Below are 22,426 nucleotides of genomic sequence, written 5' to 3'. Positions count from 1 at the left end.
TTTGGACAAGGCCATGTATGATTTAGGCAAGGGCCAGGCAGTGCCTCAGGGAGAGGACCAGGCTGCTTCATGAAGGGCCACACTGGGCACGTCTCAGCAGCAGCAGCAGGAAAAGATAGCAAAGGACAACTGGGGTTGGCAGGACAGCAGGCTGGTAGAGCTGGCAGGATGAACAGAGTGCAAGATGGCCAAAGGGCAGAGATGGGAGGGGAAATCAGATGGGAGGAGTTGACAAGGAGGCAGTCACTTACCTAGCAATGTTGTGGCTAGGAGGGACCAAGCCAGGAGTGGCTTGGATCGTTCTGGGTCTTTAGCTAATGATGGTGGGATTCAGTTAATAGTGGCAACCAGGATTTTAAGGATTGCTGTTGCTAAATAAGGTGGTCATCTGACATCATACTTCACAATCGTATCACTTAGCAACAAAAATTCTGACCCCAATTGCCATCGTAACTCAAGGACTACCTGCAGCTGAAACCAACACCATTGAAAGTATAGACCACTCCATCTCTTTCTATTTTCACTTTACCATATCCATATAATAATTAATACATTTTTGTTTGTTTTTAAGCTTCTCACCTCTTTCTTTTTGGGTAGATTTTCCTCAGTTTTTCCTAATTGCCATTGTAACTCAAGGACTACCTGCAGCTGAAACCAACACCATTGAAAGTATAGGCCACTCCATCTCTTTCTACTTTCACTTTACCACATCCATATAATAATTAATACATATTTTTTTGTTTTTAAGCTTCTCACCTCTTTCTTTTTGGGGAGACTTTCCTCAGTTTTTCCTTTCTATGGATTTATTCTCTCTTCCTTCATATATTTGATCTGTAGTTCGGTTCTTGCTCATTCTTTCTACATGACCAAACTATCTCAAGTTAGCTTTTTGTACTGATTACTCATTTTTGTATTTCGTCTACATTCTTTTACCATCCATTCATTCACCCCATCTCTTCTTGTTGTATGACAAATACTTCATAAGTGCTTCTTAAGCACTCTGACTGCATGTCACAAGTGATCAGAAGTGTGCTCTATGAACAATTCACACTTATTTTACAGCAATTATAGCAAACTTTTTTTAACGTTTTAAATTTTTACAGATTTTTATCCTACCTTTTTCCCCCATATACAACTCAAGGTGGCAAACATACTAAATACTCCTTCCTCTTCCTATTTTCTCCACAACAACAACCCTGCGAGGTGGGCTGGATTGAGGGAGAGTGATTGGCCCAAAGTCACCCATTTGGTTTTTCATAATTAAGGTGGGATTAGAACTCTCCTGCTTTCTAGGCCAACACCTAACCATTACAGACAAACATTGGTTCCTCACAGCACCAGCACAGCCACCTGCCACCTGCTATACTATGTATATCTTAAGATTTCTTCATCCATTTTTCTACTACATGCTCTGTTTTTATTATTTATTATTAATTTTATCATTTATTATAACTTACAAACATTCACTCCATTCATTTTAATTTTAAAATCCATACACCTTGCATAATTGATCTAACCCACATTCTCATTCATGCTTTATTTCTATCATATGCTGCTCTTATCACTTTCAGAACCCAATTTTCAACATCACTGCATAATTTAAGTTCATAAACATTTTCATAGGCTTTCTCTACATAAACAAAGTACACTAGACACTGGATAAAAATAAGAAGATAGTATATATAATGTTGTCTCTGTATAGTATTAGAGAATTCCAAAACCACATGGCAATACATAACTGATCCTTATTCCTATTAGTCCAGATAATTATAGAAAAGTCAGTATAAGAATGTTTAAGTGTCAATATTATCCATAACATGGAAAATTATAAGCAAATGTCTTACCAATATTATTGAAACCATATGATTCTCTTGCTTTTACTTCTGTGTATTTTGTAGTTGTCCACTTTCCATACCTATTTGGATCTACTTCGATTAGATCAAAAGGAGGCTCTCCACTGAGTATCCAGTCACTAAGATACTTTCCTATCCCTCCAGCATGAATGATTCCATACCTGGTAGGGTATGGAAAGAGGGAAAATACTTAATTTACTACAATAATATATTCCATCAAACATTTCAACAAAGGCTATGTAAACTCACATTCTACTTGTTTTACAGGCATTCTGGTTTTTTTTTTTAACTCCATGATATTTGGTTAGTGCAAGGCATAGCAAGGGAGAGGAAGTCAGCTCCAGTAGAAGGATTAGATCTGAAAATCTGTGTTTAATTCCTAAATAAGGCATTGATTTAGATCTATTTGACACAGGATGAAATCTCCTACAAAGAAGTCAAACTTCCGCATAGGAAGCAGCATTAGTTTAGTTTTAGTCTGTGTGACAAAATTATCTATGATACCATGTGCTTATGTCATAGGAAGCTGCAGTTAACTGCATTTTCTTATTGTATATACACATGATAAATAGACATTTTCATATATAACATGCTGATACCTGCAGCTTCCTCCAAAGAAATGCCCTCTGTGTAGGAAATACATCTGGCATGGAGCAATCTTCATAGGACAGTCCCTTCTCATTTACTATCTCTCTATCTCTTTTTTAGCTGATCACCTGTAAAATGGGGAAATCAGTGATCTGCTCTGTAAAGGTAAATGAATTATAAAAATTGATCATTATTCTGATTCATAACCTAATGTTAAATTATATTTTAATAGAATAATCGCAACAAATGAAGTTCAAATCACATTAAGCATACCTATTTATAGCTAAAATTATACCTGTAATAAATTAGTTTTATAAGATGCAAATGGATTATTGCCTTGCAATAATTAATACTTTATTTAACTGTTATAAACATGGACAATAATATACAAATCCTTACCAGATTGTTAATAAAATCAATAGGAGAGACAATATTGACTCTTACTGAAACAATATAAATTCAAATACCACAGGATAAATCTCTGAGATCCAGAATCTTTGATAATGTCACCAGCAATATCTCACAATTTCCACAAAAGAGGAAAATATTTGACATATTAATTGTAAAAGGTAAAGGTTTCCCCTGTTCAGACATGTGTGGCTCTAGGGGGCAGTTCTCATCTCTGTTTCTTAGCTGAGGGAGCCAGTGTTGTCTTAAGACATTTCTGTGGTCATGTGACCAGCATGACTGTAAACTGAGGTGCACAAAACACTGTTACCTTCCCACTGAAGTGGTATCTATTTATCTACCCACATTTGCATGTTTTAGAACTGCTAGGTGGGCACGAGCTGGTGCAAGTAACAGGAGCTCACCCCATTGTGCAGCACTCAGGTCTTGAACCCAGGCTGTCAGCTTTACAGCTGACAAGCTCAGCGACTTTAACCACTCAGCCATCACACCCCCTATTATTTGCAAATTAGTGTAAATGTAATGTTAGAAGAATAGATTCATTAAAAAAAAATAATCAGCACCATAAAATGCTAGCTGTAATTCCAAAAGATGACTTTAAGCCATACATAAAGTCAAATTTTGGAATTAAATAAATTAAAACTATTAATCCAAAATTAAGGATTTTTATATTTTAGAACTTTTTTTAATGAAGTTTTAAGTCCTCCGATTAATGCCTTTGAACTGTGGTGCTGGCTTATATTGTTGTGTATACCATGGACTGCCAGAGCAAGCAACAGAGAGGTGCTGAATCAAAGTCTACATCTGATTTACTTTGGCAAAATCATGTGTTCAAATTCATTGAAGTCAATTATGCTAGGAATAGTTAGTGGAGAGATGGTATTCAGCAGGTTCTGACCAGTTCTGGAGAACCGGTAACGGAAATTTTGAGTAGTTCGGAGAACCGGTAAATACCACCTCTAACTGGCCCCACCTCCATCTATTCCTCTGCCTCCCAAATCCCAGCTGATCAGGAGGAAATGGGGATTTTGCAGTAACCTTCCCCTGGAGTGGGGAGAGAATGGAGATTTTATAGTATCCTTCCCCTGCCATGCCCACCAAGCCATGCCACGCCCACCAAGTCACACACAGAGAACTGGTGGTAAAAAATTTTGAATCCCACCACTGGGTTAGTGGAACAAGAAGGGGCAAGCAAGGAACATGCTGGCTTGATAACATCAAAACTGATACAATGATGAACATCCAACAAATGAAATAAGCTGCGCTTGACAGGATAGGATGGAGAGCACTTGCCCATAAAGTGGCCAAGAGTTGGACACAGTTAAATGGTTAAAACAACAACAAAGTCCTCTGATATTAGAGATAAATTGCATATTCTTTTAACAAATAAATATCACACCAGAGATCTTTAATAACTCTCAGTGAATACTATCTCAATTTGATGGTTTTTTATTTTTAAAATTTCTTATCATTACCTGCAGCAAGTCTCCAAATTCCTCTTCTGAAAAAGGAAAACCAGGCACAGATACCTGTGGTTTATATTTTATTTCTATTTTATTTTTGCAGTAAAGATTAAAGTCATTTAACAAACTTTTTTCAGTAATGACTGATACCCCCAAACATTAAAGAATCAGCTTACTTACCCAAAACCAATGGCCACCCAATAATTATGAACGCTCTGATGTGGTCCCACCATTGGCAGAATATCTGGAGAATATGTTATAGGACCTGCAACTACATTGATAATATCTGCTTCTCTCAGGACAGGGACCATTTCCATAGCAGCCTCGACATGATCAATTATTCGATCTAAATCAGATTCAAAAAGCTCCTTTCCAAAGCCTTAAAAAAAAGTGTGATACATTTTGTATGTATTATCTTTCCACTTTAATATATTTTCTATTTTATACAGAGCAAGCAAATGTTCCCGTTCTCAATAAGTCTCCAATGTTATAATATTGGACATGTAAGCAAAAAATATAAATCTGGATATAAATATAAATTCGGAAGAGCACAGCAAAGAAGCAATGACTAGTATACATTCATAAGCAAGGTTGTCAAAAGCTCTTTTTGTCTTTATAGATATACAGGTGAAACTCAAAAAATTAGAATATCGTGCAAAAGTTCATTTATTTCAGTAATGCAACTTAAAAGGTAAAACCAATATATGAGATAGACTCATTACATGCAAAGCGAGATAGTTCAAGCCTTGATTTGTCATAATTTTGATGATTATGGCTTACAGCTCATGAAAACCCCAAATTCACAATCTCAGAAAATTAGAATATTGTGAAAAGGTTCAATATTCTAGGCTCAAAGTGTCCCACTCTAATCAGCTAATTAAGCCATAATACCTGCAAAGGGTTCCTGAGCCTTTAAATGGTCTCTCAGTCTGATTCAGTAGGAATCACAATCATGGGAAAGACTGCTGACCTGACAGTTGTGCAGAAAACCATCAATGACACCCTCCATAAGGAGGGAAAGCCTCAAAAGGTAATTGCAAAAGACGTTGGATGTTCCCAAAGTGCTGTATCAAAGCACATTAATAGAAAGATATGTGGAAAGGAAAAGTGTGGAAGAAAAAGGTGCACAAGCAGCAGGGATGACCGCAGCCTGGAGAGGATTGTCAGGAAAAGGCCATTCAAAAGCGTTGGGAACTTTCACAAGGAGTGGATTGAGGCTGGAGTCAGTGCATCAAGAGCCACCACACACGGACGGATCCGGGACATGGCCTTCAAATGTCGTATTCCTCTTGTAAGCCGCTCAACAACAAACAACGTCAGAAGCGTCTTACCTGGGCTAAAGACAAAAAGAACTGGGCTAAAGACAAAAAGAACTGGTCTGTTGCTCAGTGGTCCAAAGTCCTCTTTTCTGATGAGAACAAATTTTGCATCTCATTTGGAAACCAAGGACCCAGAGTCTGGAGGAAGAATGGAGAGGCACACACTGCAAGATGCTTGAAGTCCAGTGTGAAGTTTCTACAGTCTGTGTTGATTTGGGGAGCCATGTCATCTGCTGGCGTTGGTCCACTGTGCTTCATTAAGTCCAGGGTCAATGCAGCCGTCTACCAGGAGATTTTGGAGCACTTCAGGTTTCCTTCCGCAGACGAGCTTTATGGGAATGCTGACTTCATTTTCCAGCAGGGCTTGGCACCTGCCCACACTGCCAAAAGTACCAAAACCTGGTTCAATGACCATGGGATTACTGTGCTTGATTGACCAGCAAACTCGCCTGACCTGAACCCCATAGAGAATCTATGGGGCATTGCCAAGAGAAAGATCAGACATGAGACCGAACAATGCAGAAGAGCTGAAGACTGCTATTGAAGCATCCTGGTCTTCCATAACACTTCAGCAGTGCCACAGGCTGATAGCATCCATGCCACGCCACATTGAGGCAGTAATTGATGCAAAAGGGCCCAAACCAAGTACTGAGTACATATGGATGCTTATACTTTTCAGAGGTCCGATATTGTTCTATGTACAATCCTTGTTTTATTGATTTAATGTAATATTCTAATTTTCTGAGATGGTGAATTTGGGGTTTTCATGAGCTGTAAGTCATAATCATCAAAATTATGACAAATCAAGGCTTGAACTATCTCGCTTTGCATGTAATGAGTCTATCTCATATATTAGTTTCACCTTTTAAGTTGCATTATTGAAATAAATGAACTCTTGCACGATATTCTAATTTTTCGAGATTCACCTGTATATGTATAATGTAAAAATCCAATTAACAAGTCTGAGCACCCAGCATGTACCAATGAAATTTATTTTTTCCAAGAAAAATTACCTGGTGGGACTCCATCTTCTACCCAAGATTTCTGCAGTTTCATTTTTTCTTGATTTTCATATGGCCCTAATAAAAGGCCATCTCTTTCTTGTCTTAGATAATATGAACCTTCTAAGTCACGAAGAACAGCCAATTCCTTCTTCAGGACTTTCACTTCAGGGATAGTTCCAGTAACAATATATTGGTGATGAACAGGTATAAGTGGATGATGTAGTCCAATCATTCTACCTATTTCTCGAGCCCAGAAACCTAAAAGCACAATGTACAGAAATATAAATATTAGAATGACATGATCCTGGCCAACAAATAGCACAATCTTTTTTTTTTTAAGTACAATATTTAAAAAGTAAAATTCAATGTTGTTAAATATGACTGGTTCAAGGAAACCATAACCCACACACTTATGCCTGGGCTGCAGCTTTCTATTATAATGTATCCAACTAATATTTTAAAAAGTCAAAGGAAGGAAAGCCCAGAAATAAACAGGATAACTTCAGGTTTATTTATGTCTGCAGTCTTTATATCCTGCCTTTATTATTTTTATAAATAATGCAAGCAGCGAGCACACACAATACTCTTTCTTTCTCCTCTTTTCCCTGTAACAACAACCCTGTGAGTGAATTGGGCTGAGAGAGTGTGATTGTTCCAAGGTCACCCAGCCAGCTTTCATGCCTAAGGAGCAACTAGAACTCATAGACTCCTGGTTTCTAAACAAGCACCCGAAGCAAACCACGCTGGCTTTCTGTTCAATGTGTTGCTTGGTTTTTATTATTAAACAGTAATAAGAGCAGGCACTGATTTCATTAAAACACATTAATATCCTCAAGAATTACAAAATTGGAAAGCTAAAATGGTAAAATTAAAAGGACATCCCTGCAGATAGATGATAGATTAGAAATCAGGGGTGGGCAACTATGGCCCTTTTACAACCTGTGGACTTCAACTCCCAGAATTCCTGATACAGCCAAACTGGCTCAGGAATTCTGGGACTTGAAGTCTACAGGTTGTAAAAGGGCCACAGTTGCCCACCCCTGGATTAGATGACAGACAGACAGACAGACAGACAGACAGATCCTTCCAGGTTTCCATACCAATGTAGCTCTATCAAGTGAGCAGGGAGAGATCCAATAATTTTTTTTGACTGCAGACCCTGTATTTTGGAATAGCTTCCTCCTGAGGCCAGGTTAGCATCCCTGGTAGTAGCTTTTTAAAGCTGGTAAAAAAATCAGAAGGGTTCGGAAGTGCATTTAAAGACTAAGAAAAAGCTACTACTTTTATTTTCTGGTTGTTATTTTTCTTTCTTTTGTATTGTATTGTATTGTATTGTGTTTGTTTGTTTGTTTGTTTGTTTGTTTGTTTGTATGCATCCAGCTAATACCATTAATGTGTTTTATAAGTTTACACTGAATGAGTGTAATCTGTTAGTTGTAACCTAATTTATAATGGTGTATAAATACAAGAAACAAAGTAATAACTAATGTCCCCATCCCAGCTTTCCCGATGTTCCTTTGCTATGGACAGCTGCATATGCACTGTATAAAATTTAACTGGATGATCTGGAAAATCTTCCTATAAAGGTCATATAAACTTTCTTAAGAAGGTATCTGTAAAACTCACAGTGAAGCGAGATGTACCCAATCTTGTTGCTGGTATCCTTAAGATTTATATTGACTGTTTCCCTATGACTATCACTAAGTGTTGTATCTTATGATTCTTGATGAATGTATCTTTTCTTTTATGTACAACGAGAGCGTATGCACCAAGACAAATTCCTTGTGTCTCCAATCACACTTGGCCAATAAAGAATGCTGTTCTGTTCTGTTCTGTTCTGTTCTGACTGGCCCTGAGCAACAACAGTAGGTTTCCTAGTAAGGAATCTTAGTAAATCTCCCTTTTAACGGAGCAAGTAGGAGAATGCTGTAGTGAATCTGAGTAGGTATCTACAATGGTTGGGCAGTTCCAAGATACTTAGCCAGCTGCAAACTCAAATTCCTTTTATAGTTCGAAGTCCAGGGCTTGCTATTTTAACAGTACCTTTGTTGATTGTAGTCCACAGATAGCATAGGATTGCAGTTTTTCCAATAAGGTCATATTCCAGGCTAAATGAAATTTATCATGAACTATGAGAATCAGACTGGCTGTACAAAAGTTAAACTTTAGTCAGAGATTAAAGATCACCAGACAAGCACAAGTTTCCAACTCAGACAGATGATCTTCTAGACATGAAGCACAAGTAGGAATCTGAAACACTGTTCTTATGGAAGTTAGAGTGCACTATTTCTAGAAGGGAATACAATTAGTCCTCTACTTACAACCACAATTGAGCCCACATTTTCTGTTGTTAAGCAAGACAGTTGTTAATGATATTGCCCCATTTTATGACTTTTCTTGCCATAGTTGTTAAGTGAATCACTGCAACTGTTAACACAGTTATAAAGTGAATCTGGCTTCCCTGTTGACTTTGCTTGTCAGAAGGTCACAAAAAATGGTCACATGATCCCAGGACAATTCAACCGTCATGAATATGAATCAGTTATTAAGCATTTGAATTTTGATCACATGACCATGGGAATGTTGCAACAGTCATAAGTCACTTTTTTCAGTACCCTTCTAACTTCGAACAGTCATTAAACAAATGGTTGTAAGGTACCTATAACTGGAGTATAGTCGAATTGAATTGTGTATAGGAGTTGAGCCAATCACCTACTACCATAGGTTTCTATGGTAGTAGGTGATTGGCTCAACTTCTATACACAATTTAGTTGTGTATAGTTTAATATTTTAAATTATATAAATTAATATTTATATATTATATAAATAGTTTATATTTAGTTTAATACAGCAGACACTATATTACCTCCTTTTAAGAGAAAGAGAGAGAGAGAGAGAGAGAGAGAAAGGAAGGAAGGTGGGAGGGAGGGAGGGAGGGAGGGAGGGAAGGAAGGAAGGAAGGAAGGAAGGAAGGAAAGAAAGAAAGAAAGAAAGAAAGAAAGAAAGAAAGAAAGAAAGAAAGAAAGAAAGAAAGAGCTACCATGCATCTCTATGCAACTCATGCTATATTTTCAGCTGGAACTTCTTCCTACCTAAACCTTAACACAGCACCCAGGTATTTAAAACCATTAAACATCTTGGATTAATCTTGAAACTTTTTGCATACTTGTACTTAAACAGAAAGAATTTTGTTTTAACGCATATGGCTTCAATTCCAAAGCTACTTTTTATGAAGACCAAGTCATGAAGCGGAGATTGGAAACAAAGTAAAGGTTAACCTTCTCATTCCTTCTAACCCCTTCCTACATATGTGGAAGTGAGCCTTTCTACTTGCCGTTTTATTACCAAGAATTTACCACTATCTTCAAATTAAAGAGTTGCCTTCCAACAACAAAAAATACAAGTTTGGAAACTGCCTGAATAGTAACACAGCACATAATTTTTGTATGTTAAACATCGAACCACAAAGTGGAAGAGGGAAAATATTTTGAGGAATATTTTGCTTTTTGCTCGTCAAATTTAAAAGGCCATTGGACTCCATAAAAGTTGTGACAGCAATAGACATAATGATGTAACTAACCATGAAGCAGCAGCTAGACAAACTGCAGATTTCAGAACAGTTTGAATTATGCTTTGGAAATTGTGTAATGTATGCTCTGAAATTGAGCAAATGAATGAGACCTAAAGGTAAGCTGTTCTCTACAAAAGCCACTCTGAATTTACCACACTAAACCTGGCATGAAAACGCAGAGCAAATTATTTGTTTTCAAGAGGAGGATATGGAACAAAGAAAGAAGATTGGCTCCAACAGTTTTAGGAGACTACATACTTTTGTTTACCTAGACTTCCCAAGGGAGTAATCAATACTGTGTTAGTTCCAAGGGTTCTTTTGGCTAAACATTGAATCCAGGCATACTTCAGTTATTAACTTAATGAGAGAATGAGAAAAACCTGCATAGACTGGTCTACCAATATCTGCCTTTTCCTTTAGGGTTTGTTTTTGTCTTTCTACTCTCCTTATTTTGCTGTTGCTTTCCCAGATATTTCCTGTCAGTCCTCTGAAATAAGCCAGATCAAGAAACAGAGAACGAAGGCATTCCAGGAAAGCTCTTTTATTATTGTAGGGCCATGTTTCTCAACCTCAGCAATTATAAGATGTGTGAACTTCAACTTCCAGAATTCCCTAGCCAGCATGAGGTTGAGAAACACACTTGAAGGGTATATTTAAAAAATCTTGAAAGTCCGTCAGAGTTCCCTTTGCCCCATCTTATAACAAACAAAATCAAGGCAGGGTTGTTTTAAGTCTTTTTGCAGCTTCCTTTTTTTTCCCATGACTACATAGTATTTTCTCAAAATACTTTCTTAATGGTTTGCTCAATTGTACCCTACCCCAAAGCCAAGTCAAAATTTCTTCAACCTGGGATATCACTCCCCTCGAAGTCTGCATGGCTGTGAGCTTGTTGCCCTTCAAGAAAGTCATAAAGGCTTGGCTGGGCCAGGGGCATAGGGAAACTCATTAATATAATACAAATTTAATTTTGGGGGTTATTCTCTGTGCTGGTCTTTGTTGTTTCTGTGCTTTTATTATTACATTGTGTTTTCAACTGTTCTGTACACTGCTTCAAGTTGCATAAAGATTAAATGGCATTACAAATCGAATAAGGAAACTTCCCATGTTATGGAATCTCATTTTTTTAAACCATTGCCACTATTAAGATCTAACATTAATAAATAAAAGGGATAGCATTATGGACCTTTACCATACCCAGGGGCAATTGATGACATGCCTCTACCCCACTTCTTTCTCACTTGGAAAGAAAATGATATATATAGTAATTGAGAGTTCAGTGCCAGTTCTCTAATTTGGTGCCAGTTCTCATGAACTGATCCAAAGGATAAAATAATCTGTTCCCAACTTGCCCCCTTCTTTGCCAAGGGTGATAGAAGCAGAAAAGGCAGGTATGCCAGGGAAATGGTTATTGTGATGCCATTTTTCTTACCCCAAGGATCACTCTAAGACAATGTAGGGCATGTGTGGGGATAGCTTTAGATGATGCAGCCACGGTTTATTTATTTATTTATTTAATTATTGGTTCGATTTATATCCCACCCTTCTCCGGAGACTCAGGGCGGCTTACAATGCGTTAAGCAATAGCCTTCATACTTTTGTATATACCTGCTTAGTAGGGCTTTCGCCCCCCCCCCCAAGGTGTTCTTTTTTATACAAAGTCAGCTTATTGCCCCCACAAACCAGGTCCTCATTTTACCTACCTCGGAAGGATGGAAGGCTGAGTCAACCTTGAGCCTGGTGAGATTTGAACTTGCAGTAATTGCAGGCAGCTGGTGCTACTTAACAGCACTTTAGTCTGCTGTGCTACCAAGGCTCTACCAAGGGTTGGCAATCCACTTAGCTTGGCTTGGTCTGGCAGGTCTGCAATGTAATTACCAATAATTGCTATGAAACCCAAAGCATTCAAAAGATGAATTCACTGAAAATATCCTCCTGCTCTTGAATACTAGTCCTTTTCATGTCAGGCTATGGAGCAGGTGGTCCAGAGGGCTTTCTGAAGGTGTAAAGTGATCATGGGGACTTTTTCTAATTTTATCACTGCTTGATTAGAACCACAGCTTCTGCAGTTGCTTCAAAGGCTACTTTTTGATGGATACTACATTCATGTTGGAAGCCCCAAAGCACTTCCGGATTGGAAGGATTAGCTGGTGACATTATCGTTGCCCGTGGGTCGCCCAGCTGGAGGCTCCTTTCATGCCCTTGTTAAGTTGCCCCCAGAAGTGATACACATGTATCTACTTGTGGTTGCCTGCTTTCAAACTGCTGGGTTGGCAGGAGCTGGAGTGAGTGACGGGAGCTCATCCCACCATGTGGCAGCAACCGGCTCTCCACCATGAGCTTGCCGATTGTCAGCCCAGCGTCCTAACCACACGAGCCACTGCTCTCCCTTTTTTGATGGATAAATTGACATTTTAACCTACACATGTGTAACAAAATTATTTCTCAAACACCAGCTCCTCAAAAATGCTTATCCATTGTCTGCATCTCATTTGTACCATTCCAGCCGACCCTTGGATAACATCCAAGAAATATAAAAACTTTCTTTGTTGCCAGCTAATGGTTATTAGGTCAACTGGTTGACAATCATTTTGATAACATTTTGTAGATGTAGCCAAGAGCACTCCACAGCATAATAACATGTCTCATATACCCTCAAGTCCCAAGAGTGTGCTGTTGGGTATTATCACATTACCTATAGTACTGAACAATCATGCAAATCAATTCTTTCCTGTCATCTAGTTCCACCTGGCTGATGGGAGAAAAGTACAGAAAAAATGACTGTGTGGATGAGCCTTCAGTTAAATCTATACTTTGGAAATCTGGCTTTGTATTTATCCTATATATTGGTGCGCAACTTAGATCCACTGATTTATGTAATGTAGCTGGGCATAAATTAACTTAGATTCTTTATTATTGTTCTCATTAAATCTTAAAAGGCAAATAATGAAATCTTTTTATAAACTACAGAGCAAAAAAATTCCATGAGATCATGAAATATAAAGTGAAAAGCAAATTATTACTTTATTTTGTAATATATTGTCTAAAACATTAATACTTTGATATGTAAGTTACATTTTCCTGCCTAGATGGATTTTTTTTATAGTTATAGTTAAACTATAAAGGCAGGAAAGCATAATTCATCACTTACCAGCTGTATTCACAATTCTGTTTGCTTTAATTGTTCCATGTGGAGTTTCAACTTCCCATGTTCCGTCTAGTCTACATTTTAAATTAGTTACTTGAACTGGATAATTTAACTGAGCTCCATATTTCCTGGCTCCTGCAGCCAAGGCCATAGTAAGTGAATAAGGATCTATATGACCATCTCCAGGATTGTACAGACCAGCTAAAACCTGTATCAAACATAATTAATTTATGTTATTTATATTAGTTTTACTTTTTCTCCCTGGTTCCAGTCAGTAGAAAGTAAGAAAGATGTGAATACAAAACTTGGCAACAATATATAGCTTCTAGAAATTCAAAATCTTTCCATATGGAATTTAAAAAAAACATGTTAGTTTGTCTAACATAGTTTTGCATCTAAGACATGTTTCTTTGCATTTCTTAAACATTTTTATGGGTATTGTAAATAAATAAATTGTATTCACATACCTTTTCCATGTTTAATAATGGAAATAATTCTTGCACTTTTTCTGGATCAATAAGATATTGTTCTGTGGGGTGCCAACCTGCTCGAGTCATTTGGTATTTAAGTTCATCCACTCTTGTTGGAGTTGACGCAATTCTAACACTCCCTGGGCAATGAAACCCCACAGCCTGAGAGAAACAAAACAAAACAATAACAACTTATCATCTTCCAAAACCGAACATTCATGAGCATTTATGCATAATTCAATAAAGTTCAAAATAATTACAATAAAATATATCTTGATCTAGGTTCCTTCTCATCAAATTAAATAAGATAGTTACTAATATTTGTGTATTTCACATAATTATTATTTAACTTGTGGTAAATTAGGTATTATTACCTGTCCTGTCTCCTCCTCTAACTTTTCATAAAGCTTGATGCTGTAATGATGGACTTTCTTCAGATTTATTCCAGGATGGAAATATGTTGTCAAACCCGCCTTTAAAAAAGATCAACAAAAGATTTTCACAACATTTATCATTTCGTTTCCATTAACTTTTCTTTGTACAATAACATTTAAGGTTTTGCTTTAATTTTTGCGTTCAACATATCACTACCATTCCCATTAAAATATCTAATATATTTTCCCCAACATTCTTTCACTTCAGTTTATTCAAAATGAATTCCTAAATTTTATATTTAATTTCATTTACTTTGCTGCAGATTCTTCAGTGAACCCTTCACCCACTTCGAAACTATTTTTAATTTCTATCAAATTTGTTCTCAAGTCTTTGAGTAAACACTCTGTAATATCTTTTTTCTTCATACATACTGTAGTTTCTCCTATCCTCATTTTCATAACTATCATTTTTTTACATTTATTATCCTCATCTTCCATTTCATTCACTTTTTCATAATTCTTGGATTATGAAAATTCATCCTTTTCACCATTCTTGTTACCACACTTCCAGATAGTATAATACATTCAATATTCAAAATGTTGGTATGTTTAAAATTGGTTGATTTCAGACTTCTGAGTGAGGAATGGGAACTAGCACATCTCCAAATGAGTCAACATCATGGCTACACTCTGGATCTGGAGAGGTCAGGAGAATGCCCACTTGTGGCTATTATTCATCTGAATGGCTATTATTCATAAGGAGACCATGGGAGGGCAATTTTCAATGGATTTGAGTCCCAGGAAATAAAGGAAAATGTCCATGTTTTCAACCATGATGGAGCATTTTTAAGGATATTGGGTTTGTTAGTCTCACTTTCTAATTATTTTTGGAAATTGTCTATTTATCCATCTTGAGGCTAATAGAGATCTTCAAAATTATAGCACATTGGGCAAATTGTACAAATTGTACAAAAAGGCAATTAAGAAGACTGTTAATCCCTTCAATGGTCTGATCTGGGCTGTTTTAGAATCAAATGGAAAAAATTGTAAAATGATTGTATATATTATAACAGATATCACAGATACCTCCAACTGCAGGCAGCACACCTGAACTCCTAAGCAAAATATGAATGAAAATTAAATGACTTAGTGTGATTGATTTGGCTAAATGCCTCTTTATTTTGCCATTTACTCCAGAGAGTCGAACCTAATTTGGGGGTGGGGGGGTTTCAGGTTCCTACACGGGTGGTTAAAACTTGAAGAGTTTCAAAATAGCCCAGATAGTCCATTATTATGTGGCATAAATGTTGAACTGATAATACTTTTACCGTAGGGAGATTTGAGGAAGAAGCTTTGAAGGAATGAACCTTCAAAGTCTTAATTTTGATAAGAGATACAAGATTCAAAGTGAAACTGAAAAAGACCCAGTTGATTAAAACTAAGATAACATTGGATGGAGAGGGGAGGCCCCCTGAGGTGGACGAAGTTTCTGCTTAGTGGAAAGGGCTCCACTAAAAATTTTTAAGGAAATAAAAACAATTATAGGAGCTTTCAATTTCATTAAACAAGAAATTCCAAATGTTGCTTTTATAAGACAGGGCCTTTATTTAAATGTTAAAAAAGATAGTTCATTGGGAATGGGAACCAAAGGAGGAAAAAATTCTACAACTTCTAAAATTGTGGGCATTCAGAAATACAGCCTTACGGCCTCCAGATTGTAAGAAACCATTTCAGGTAAGAACTAGCTGGTCAGATGTGGTTATGGAGATGGCTCTGTTGTAAAAAACAAAAGGTTGGAAAGTAGTTTATGATTCATGAACAGTGACAAGTTCTGGATCTAAATATAATATCTGCAAAAAAAGTTTGGGCTATGTCTTTCAAATTACATTCAGAAATAGTTTGAGTAATTTTGCAAAGCTCTTATTTAGCCTTCAGATACCTTTTTTTCAAGCACCTCACATTTCTAACGAAAGACTTACCCAAAGAACTGTTTATTTAACACTGACAGTTGTAGTATTACAGACTCCAGCCAGACCAAATCTGTGGTTTGTTGCTTTATTAGAACATGATTGCATGCAACAAGAATGATAACATAGAACACAGTGCCCTAATAAGCAATGTTTATGACCGGAACAGAAAATATAATTTATTAATCAGGCTTCTTGGTGAGAGGACATTAGATAGTCTTCAAGGGGAACAGTTTCAACTACTGGTTGGAAAATTGGAACTGCCCTTTAATACAATATTAACGCTCTGGAAGCAGGATTGGTGATGATACAACAGGTTTTCTTTATTATCCCACCTTCACTATTTTTATAAATAATTCAAGGTGGCAAAATATCTAACACTCCTTCACCTTCTATTTTCTCAACAGCCCAGTTAGGTGAATTAGGGTGAGAGTGATTGGCCCAAAGTTACCCAGCTGTCTTTTCATGACCAAAGTGGGACTAGTAGTCTCCTAGTTTCCAGCCTGGAGCCCTAACCATGCACTGAAGGATAAGGTCAGTCAGATAATAATAATAATAATAATAATAATAATAATAATAATAATAATAATAATAATAATAATAATAATAATAATAATAGCAGCCTTTATTGTCATTGTCATTAGATCATATATACAACGAAATCAATCAATCAATCAAAATTCATGGTCTGGATTTTTAAAAAGCAGCATAACATAAAAATAACAATTGTAAAAAAATCCTAGAACAATTAGCAGCTAAAAATTAATAGCATGAGGAAAGAACCATATAGTTTCTAACAACTATAGCTAGTGATAAGAATTCTGCAACCTTCTTAAAAGTTATGGAAAATTATCTTAAAGCAAATTATGGAAATGACAAAATATCTCAGGTTTAGCCCCACTTAGCATACTTTATTTATTTACCTATCCAATTTATAGAACTGCCCACCGAGTGTAAGTGGCTCTAGGCAGCATACGACAAAACTAAAACAAATATCTAAAATCATTATCATTAACAAATAGATTTGTAACCATGATTCTAGCTAATATTTTATATGCTTTTGTGATGCACGTTTCATAGAAGAGTGAAAAATCCTGCATTAATCAGAGCAAGTATACAGTCACAGTTAATATTACAAGGCAACAATATGATTCATTCTCTGCTTAAAAAAAACTTATTTGGTCCTTCAGTAGGATTTGTGAATGAGAGACAATGGCTAACTTAGTCACTGTGTTCTACCTGTGTAGCTGCATGAATCCAACTTTGTAATGCTGCAAGAAATGCAAGTGGAAACCTACTCATTTTGCATATAAAAAGTTAGCTACACCAGTTAAAGGGAACAGCTCCTGCTAGAGAATGGAATACTGCATTAGACAGGAAAAAAAGGACAGATGCATCGTTTATTACGCAATCACCCTTTCATGTTGATGAGTACATATTAAGTATTACTACTATTACTATTAAGGTTATGCTGTCCTGTTAATTCCAAATACTGGGATATCCAACACTACCAGATATTTCCAGGGAATCACTTTTGGAACCTAAGGCTAAGGCATCCAATTTTGTCAGCCTTCCCCTCTGCCAGGGGAAGACATATAAATACAAGACATGGTGAAAAGCTTTCTAGAGCTCAGATTTTTCTAAACATTATCAAAGAACTCTTGGAAACCCCATGAGCTTCCTTTAGGAATTATCCAAGAAAGCCTGGTGCACTAAGGAAACAGATCAAACCATTAATCCCATTTTAGTTCCAGCAGAAATAATTCAAGGACAGGGTTTTTAATGATTAAACCATACATCTTAATACATGCCTAAATCAATATAGCAATCGTACTTGCATATGTAAACAGTCAAAAATTTGGAAAGTTAGTACTTCAAGATTTTCAGACTGAGAATATTATTTTTTTTAGCTTCTAATAACAAAACAAACTTTATTATAAAGGTGATTTTCTTCTCATATTAGAAGAAAAATATTTGTTATAAAACTTATTAGAAACTAAAGTATATATGAACATATATGATGACCACAAATGTTTTCCATCTTAGATATTATCGTACATTCTAGTTGTGTCCAACTTGGCATAATAAAATGATACATGATCTGGTATCTAGGATTACTCTCTGACTGCAAACTACTGAAAACAACTTCTTTGTAACAAGTGATGACACTTGGGTGAGCCAGGAACTCTTATGCGTTCCAGAGCAAGATGTCTTATGTACTAACTGAAATATAAATAGACTGTTTTTCAGTGAATGCAACCTTTCTCTTCCTGTTACATCAGAGTGTTTTTCTTCTTAGACTGCAACCCTAAAAGTTCACAAAATCAGATTGATGTATGTTAATTTAAATGCAGCAGTAGATTAAATGCCATTTTTATCTCTACACATAATTTGTTTATTGTTGAAGCTCTGTACATCTGCTTCCAAAATATCATGTCCCACAAAACATAACTGTTAAGTTATTGAACACGGTTTCTGTCTCTCTGGGTTTCATATTACAGTGGTAATCCAGGAACATTCCCTTCAATCGGAGCGTACAGTTGGTTGCCAGAACAGCTGCAAGTGGACAAGTGGTTCTTTTACACTAGCATTAAGCATCAGTAATTAATGAGTTTCAGCTAGATGACATTTTACACTGCATTGCACAGTAAGACTCTAGAAAGAGTGCAGAGAAGAGCAACAAAGGTGATTAGGGAACTGGAGGCTAAAACATATGAAGAACGGTTGCAGGAATTGGGTATGTCTAGTTTAATGAAAAGAAGGACTAGGGGAGACATGATAGCAGTGTTCCAATATCTCAGGGGCTGCCACAAAGAAGTGGGAGTCAAGCTATTCTCCAAAGCACCTGAGGGCAGGACAAGAAGCAATGGGTGGAAACTAACCAAGGAGAGAAGCAACTTAGAACTAAGGAGAAATTTCCTAACAGTTAGAACAATTAATCAGTGGAACAACTTGCCTCCAGAAGTTGTGAATGCTCCAACACTGGAAGGTTTTAAGAAGATGTTGGATAACCATTTGTCTGAAGTGGTGTAGGGTTTCCTGCCTAAGCAGGGGATTGGAGTAGAAGACCTCCAAGATCCCTTCCAACTCTGTTATTCTGTTCTAATTTAAATGGCTCACCAAAATCCATTTCTAGTCAAAAATGAATTGTGATCTAAGCACAGAAAATGTAGGTTTTGTTCCATGTTTAAAACATTAGAAATTTCACTTACTGCATGCCAAGTAGATCCAGCAGTGAGTTCAGATTTTTCCAACAAAAGTACATCCTTCATGCCAGCCTTGGCCAAATGATAGGCAAGACTGACACCAACACAACCACCTCCAATAATTACAGTTTCTGCTGTGTCTTTCCACTTTGCTTCCACAGAAGATGGCTTTTGTTCCCTGGGGGGACAAATGATGGATGCTTCTAATTTCAGCATATTTTGTACACAATTACATACTGTAAAACACAATATCAATTGTTCTTTATATACTGTTTTTATTAACAATTAAGTTGTAGAATATTAATAGAATTTTGACCTACACAGATGAAAATGATGAACACTAACTGTTTTCATCAAACATCAGGATTAAAGAACTAAGAATGGCATGGGGAATTATTTATTAGTTTCTTTATTGTTGTTTAGCTACAGACAGAATCTTGCCAGAGTAAAGCAATCATCTGCATAAATAGATACACTCTGTGAGTTGCTGAAAAGGAGCAGGGCTCCATCTTTGCTCTCTTATTGCCTACCAGACATTTTTGCCAGTATCCTTTTGTGGAGATGCCAAAATGGGTAGATAGCATATCAATAGTGATTCTAGACCAGTATTTCTCAACCTTAGAAGCTTGAAGATGGGTGGACTTCAACACTCAGAATCCCCCAGTCAGCGCTGGCTGGGGGATTCTGGGAGTTGAAGTCCACCTGTCTTCAAGCTTCCAAGGTTGAGAAACACTGTTCTAGACTATGACTCCCAATCAACTGAACGTTCATGCAACTTGAGACACTAATTCTGTGCTTTGTTTAATTGTTTAATGACATTTGTACATCTTCTACTGTGCCAACATGGTGTGTAATTATAATATGCCAAAGATATAGTTTAATCATTCTTCTTTAATGGAATTTTCTGTAATAAGAACAAAAATAGAAGAAGTACAAAAATGTAAAGTTACAAATGACAGACTACATAATATGTCTCCTATTTAAAGAAAATCTTTATAAGGCAAATCATGCACAAGAGGCAAAATCTAATCTGGTGGCATCTCAAATGGAGCTATGTGAATGGCACATCCATGTTGTGTTGGATTCGAAACATAAATTATAGATAAGGAAGGAAGGAAAAATATCTCGTTTTCACCAACATACCCAAATACAGGTAGTCCTCAATTTACGATCACAATTGAGCCCAAAATTTCTGTTGCTAAGCAAAACAGTTAAGTGAGTATTACTCCATTTTATGATCTTTCTTGCTACAGTTGCTAAGTGAGTCACTGCAGTTGTTAAATTAATAACATAGTTAAGTGAATCTGGTTTTCCCATTGACTTTGTCAGACAATCGCAAAAGGTGATCACATGACCCTGAGATACTGCAACTGTCATAAATATGAACCAGTTGCCAAGCATCTGAATTTTGAACATGTGAGCACATGTGCTACAACAATCTTAAGTGTGAAAAAAGGTCATAACTCACTTTTTTCAGTGCTGTTGTAACTTTGAAAGGTCACTAAATGAACACAACAGTCAAGAACTACCTATAATTATCTAAGAAGCCAATTGAGTTAATCTAAAATGCTGCAGAGTAGTTTACAAACAGACAGATGAACTGTGTTCATTTCATGCTAAATATGCCAGAAATAGGTTTATGAATTGAATTTCCATAACATTTAACAGTCAGTTACAGTTCAATGCTTGCATTTGCACCAAATCAGGGCGAACTGGTAGTGGTGGTGGTGGGAGGCTCTGCCCACCTGCCCAGACTTCATCACTGATGCTCTGTGCATGCGCAGAACCACTGCATGTGAGCGAAGGGAGCGCGCACACATGCTCCCAATTCCGAACTGGTAGGTAAGTGGAACCCACTACTGATTTACACAATGTACTGAGTTTAATGTTTTAACTTTGCTTCTTTTTATTAATTACCCTGTTGGGCAACTTAGTTGACTTCTTGGTTAACTTATAATTTAATGTATTGTGCAATCCAAGAAAATAGATTACAGTACAGTAATTCCGTAACCAAGTTAAGCGTGCAGTGCAAGCACAGGGATAAAATTCAAGGATATTTCCAGTTGTATCATTCATTGTGCAATTATTTTGTCATTTAACTGAATATCTAAATTTCATCACATTCAACTCATCTGTCTATATTTTCTGCTTCTCCATTTTTTCTACAATAACAAAAATAAAAGGTGAAATAAGTGCAATGTGTCTTGGACTGGCACCATTAGCCACAATTTTTTTTTTTTGAAGGATCCAACCAGGCATGCATTAGGAATGAAATGTAATACACGTCTAAATATTATGGTGAGCAATTCTGTCATTAGGTCAGGGACAGGTTAGTTCAACTGTGTGCTTGGCTACAAAGCCTCTTGAGTGACTTTTTGTTTGAAAATTAAAGAAAAATGCAGTTGCCCCTCCAATATGTTTGGAGGAAGGGTAGAATAAAATGCAAATAAATAAATATTGGGCTTGCTGTTATCTAGACTGTGGGCAAAAATCACACACATGCAATCCCGCTCCCCTTCCTGTGTCTGTCAATATTGTAACATTTAAGTTATTTTAATGTCCTGGAATATCTAGGAATGGGGAATTTAAGAGATGTGTATCGCCTCCCTCTATGGGCAGCCTACAGGAGAGGGACAGGGTAGGTGTCCAAGCAAACCACGCCACACACTTATAATACCCATGCAGGGACCAAAACTATATTTGTAGACTACCCTCGCCCTTGTACTGTCTGTAAAAGAGACGCAAAAATACACCGCCAACAATACAAGGGAGAGCTGAAGCCGGACTCACCACCTGTCAGTGGTCGGGCTGCAAGCAAAACCTCGAGAAGAAGATACGGGAAAGGCGGGCTGTTTTGCTCGCAGTTTTACTGACAGCAATCTCCGCGTTCCCCGGAGCATAGCTTCCCCCTCGAAGACGCTAGTACAAGTAGTGGGTGGCAACGGGCACAAAGATCCCCCCGATCTCCCTTTCAAACCGAGCACTTGAGTAAACTTCGAGTTCCCTTAGTTGGCAGCCTAAGCTGAGGGGACTGGAACCGCCCGTCGCAGGCGATAGG

The 22,426-nt window shown here is 37.0% G+C and overlaps 1 protein-coding gene across 1 annotated transcript in view; it reads right to left on the bottom strand.

Annotated features, from left to right (window-relative positions):
* Nucleotides 1-22,416, bottom strand: part of DMGDH (dimethylglycine dehydrogenase) — a 35,418-nt gene extending 13,002 nt beyond the window's left edge. The window contains exons 1-8 of the mRNA XM_034441064.2: nucleotides 22,159-22,416; nucleotides 19,375-19,546; nucleotides 14,196-14,294; nucleotides 13,819-13,983; nucleotides 13,355-13,559; nucleotides 6,645-6,893; nucleotides 4,493-4,691; nucleotides 1,845-2,014 (exon numbers count right to left, since the gene is read on the bottom strand). Of these exons, the coding sequence (XP_034296955.2) occupies nucleotides 1,845-2,014; nucleotides 4,493-4,691; nucleotides 6,645-6,893; nucleotides 13,355-13,559; nucleotides 13,819-13,983; nucleotides 14,196-14,294; nucleotides 19,375-19,546; nucleotides 22,159-22,268 (1,369 nt within the window). The 5' untranslated portion in view covers nucleotides 22,269-22,416. The remainder of the gene's footprint in view (nucleotides 1-1,844; nucleotides 2,015-4,492; nucleotides 4,692-6,644; nucleotides 6,894-13,354; nucleotides 13,560-13,818; nucleotides 13,984-14,195; nucleotides 14,295-19,374; nucleotides 19,547-22,158) is intronic.
* Nucleotides 22,417-22,426: the final 10 nt, after the last annotated feature.

Source organism: Pantherophis guttatus, chromosome 2, assembly GCF_059756535.1.
Source record: "Pantherophis guttatus breed Tessera chromosome 2, ASM5975653v1, whole genome shotgun sequence".
Taxonomy (NCBI): Eukaryota; Metazoa; Chordata; class Lepidosauria; order Squamata; family Colubridae; genus Pantherophis; species Pantherophis guttatus.
The sequence above is the reverse complement of the archived record's forward strand: the minus strand, read 5'-3'. Positions and strand labels throughout refer to the sequence as shown.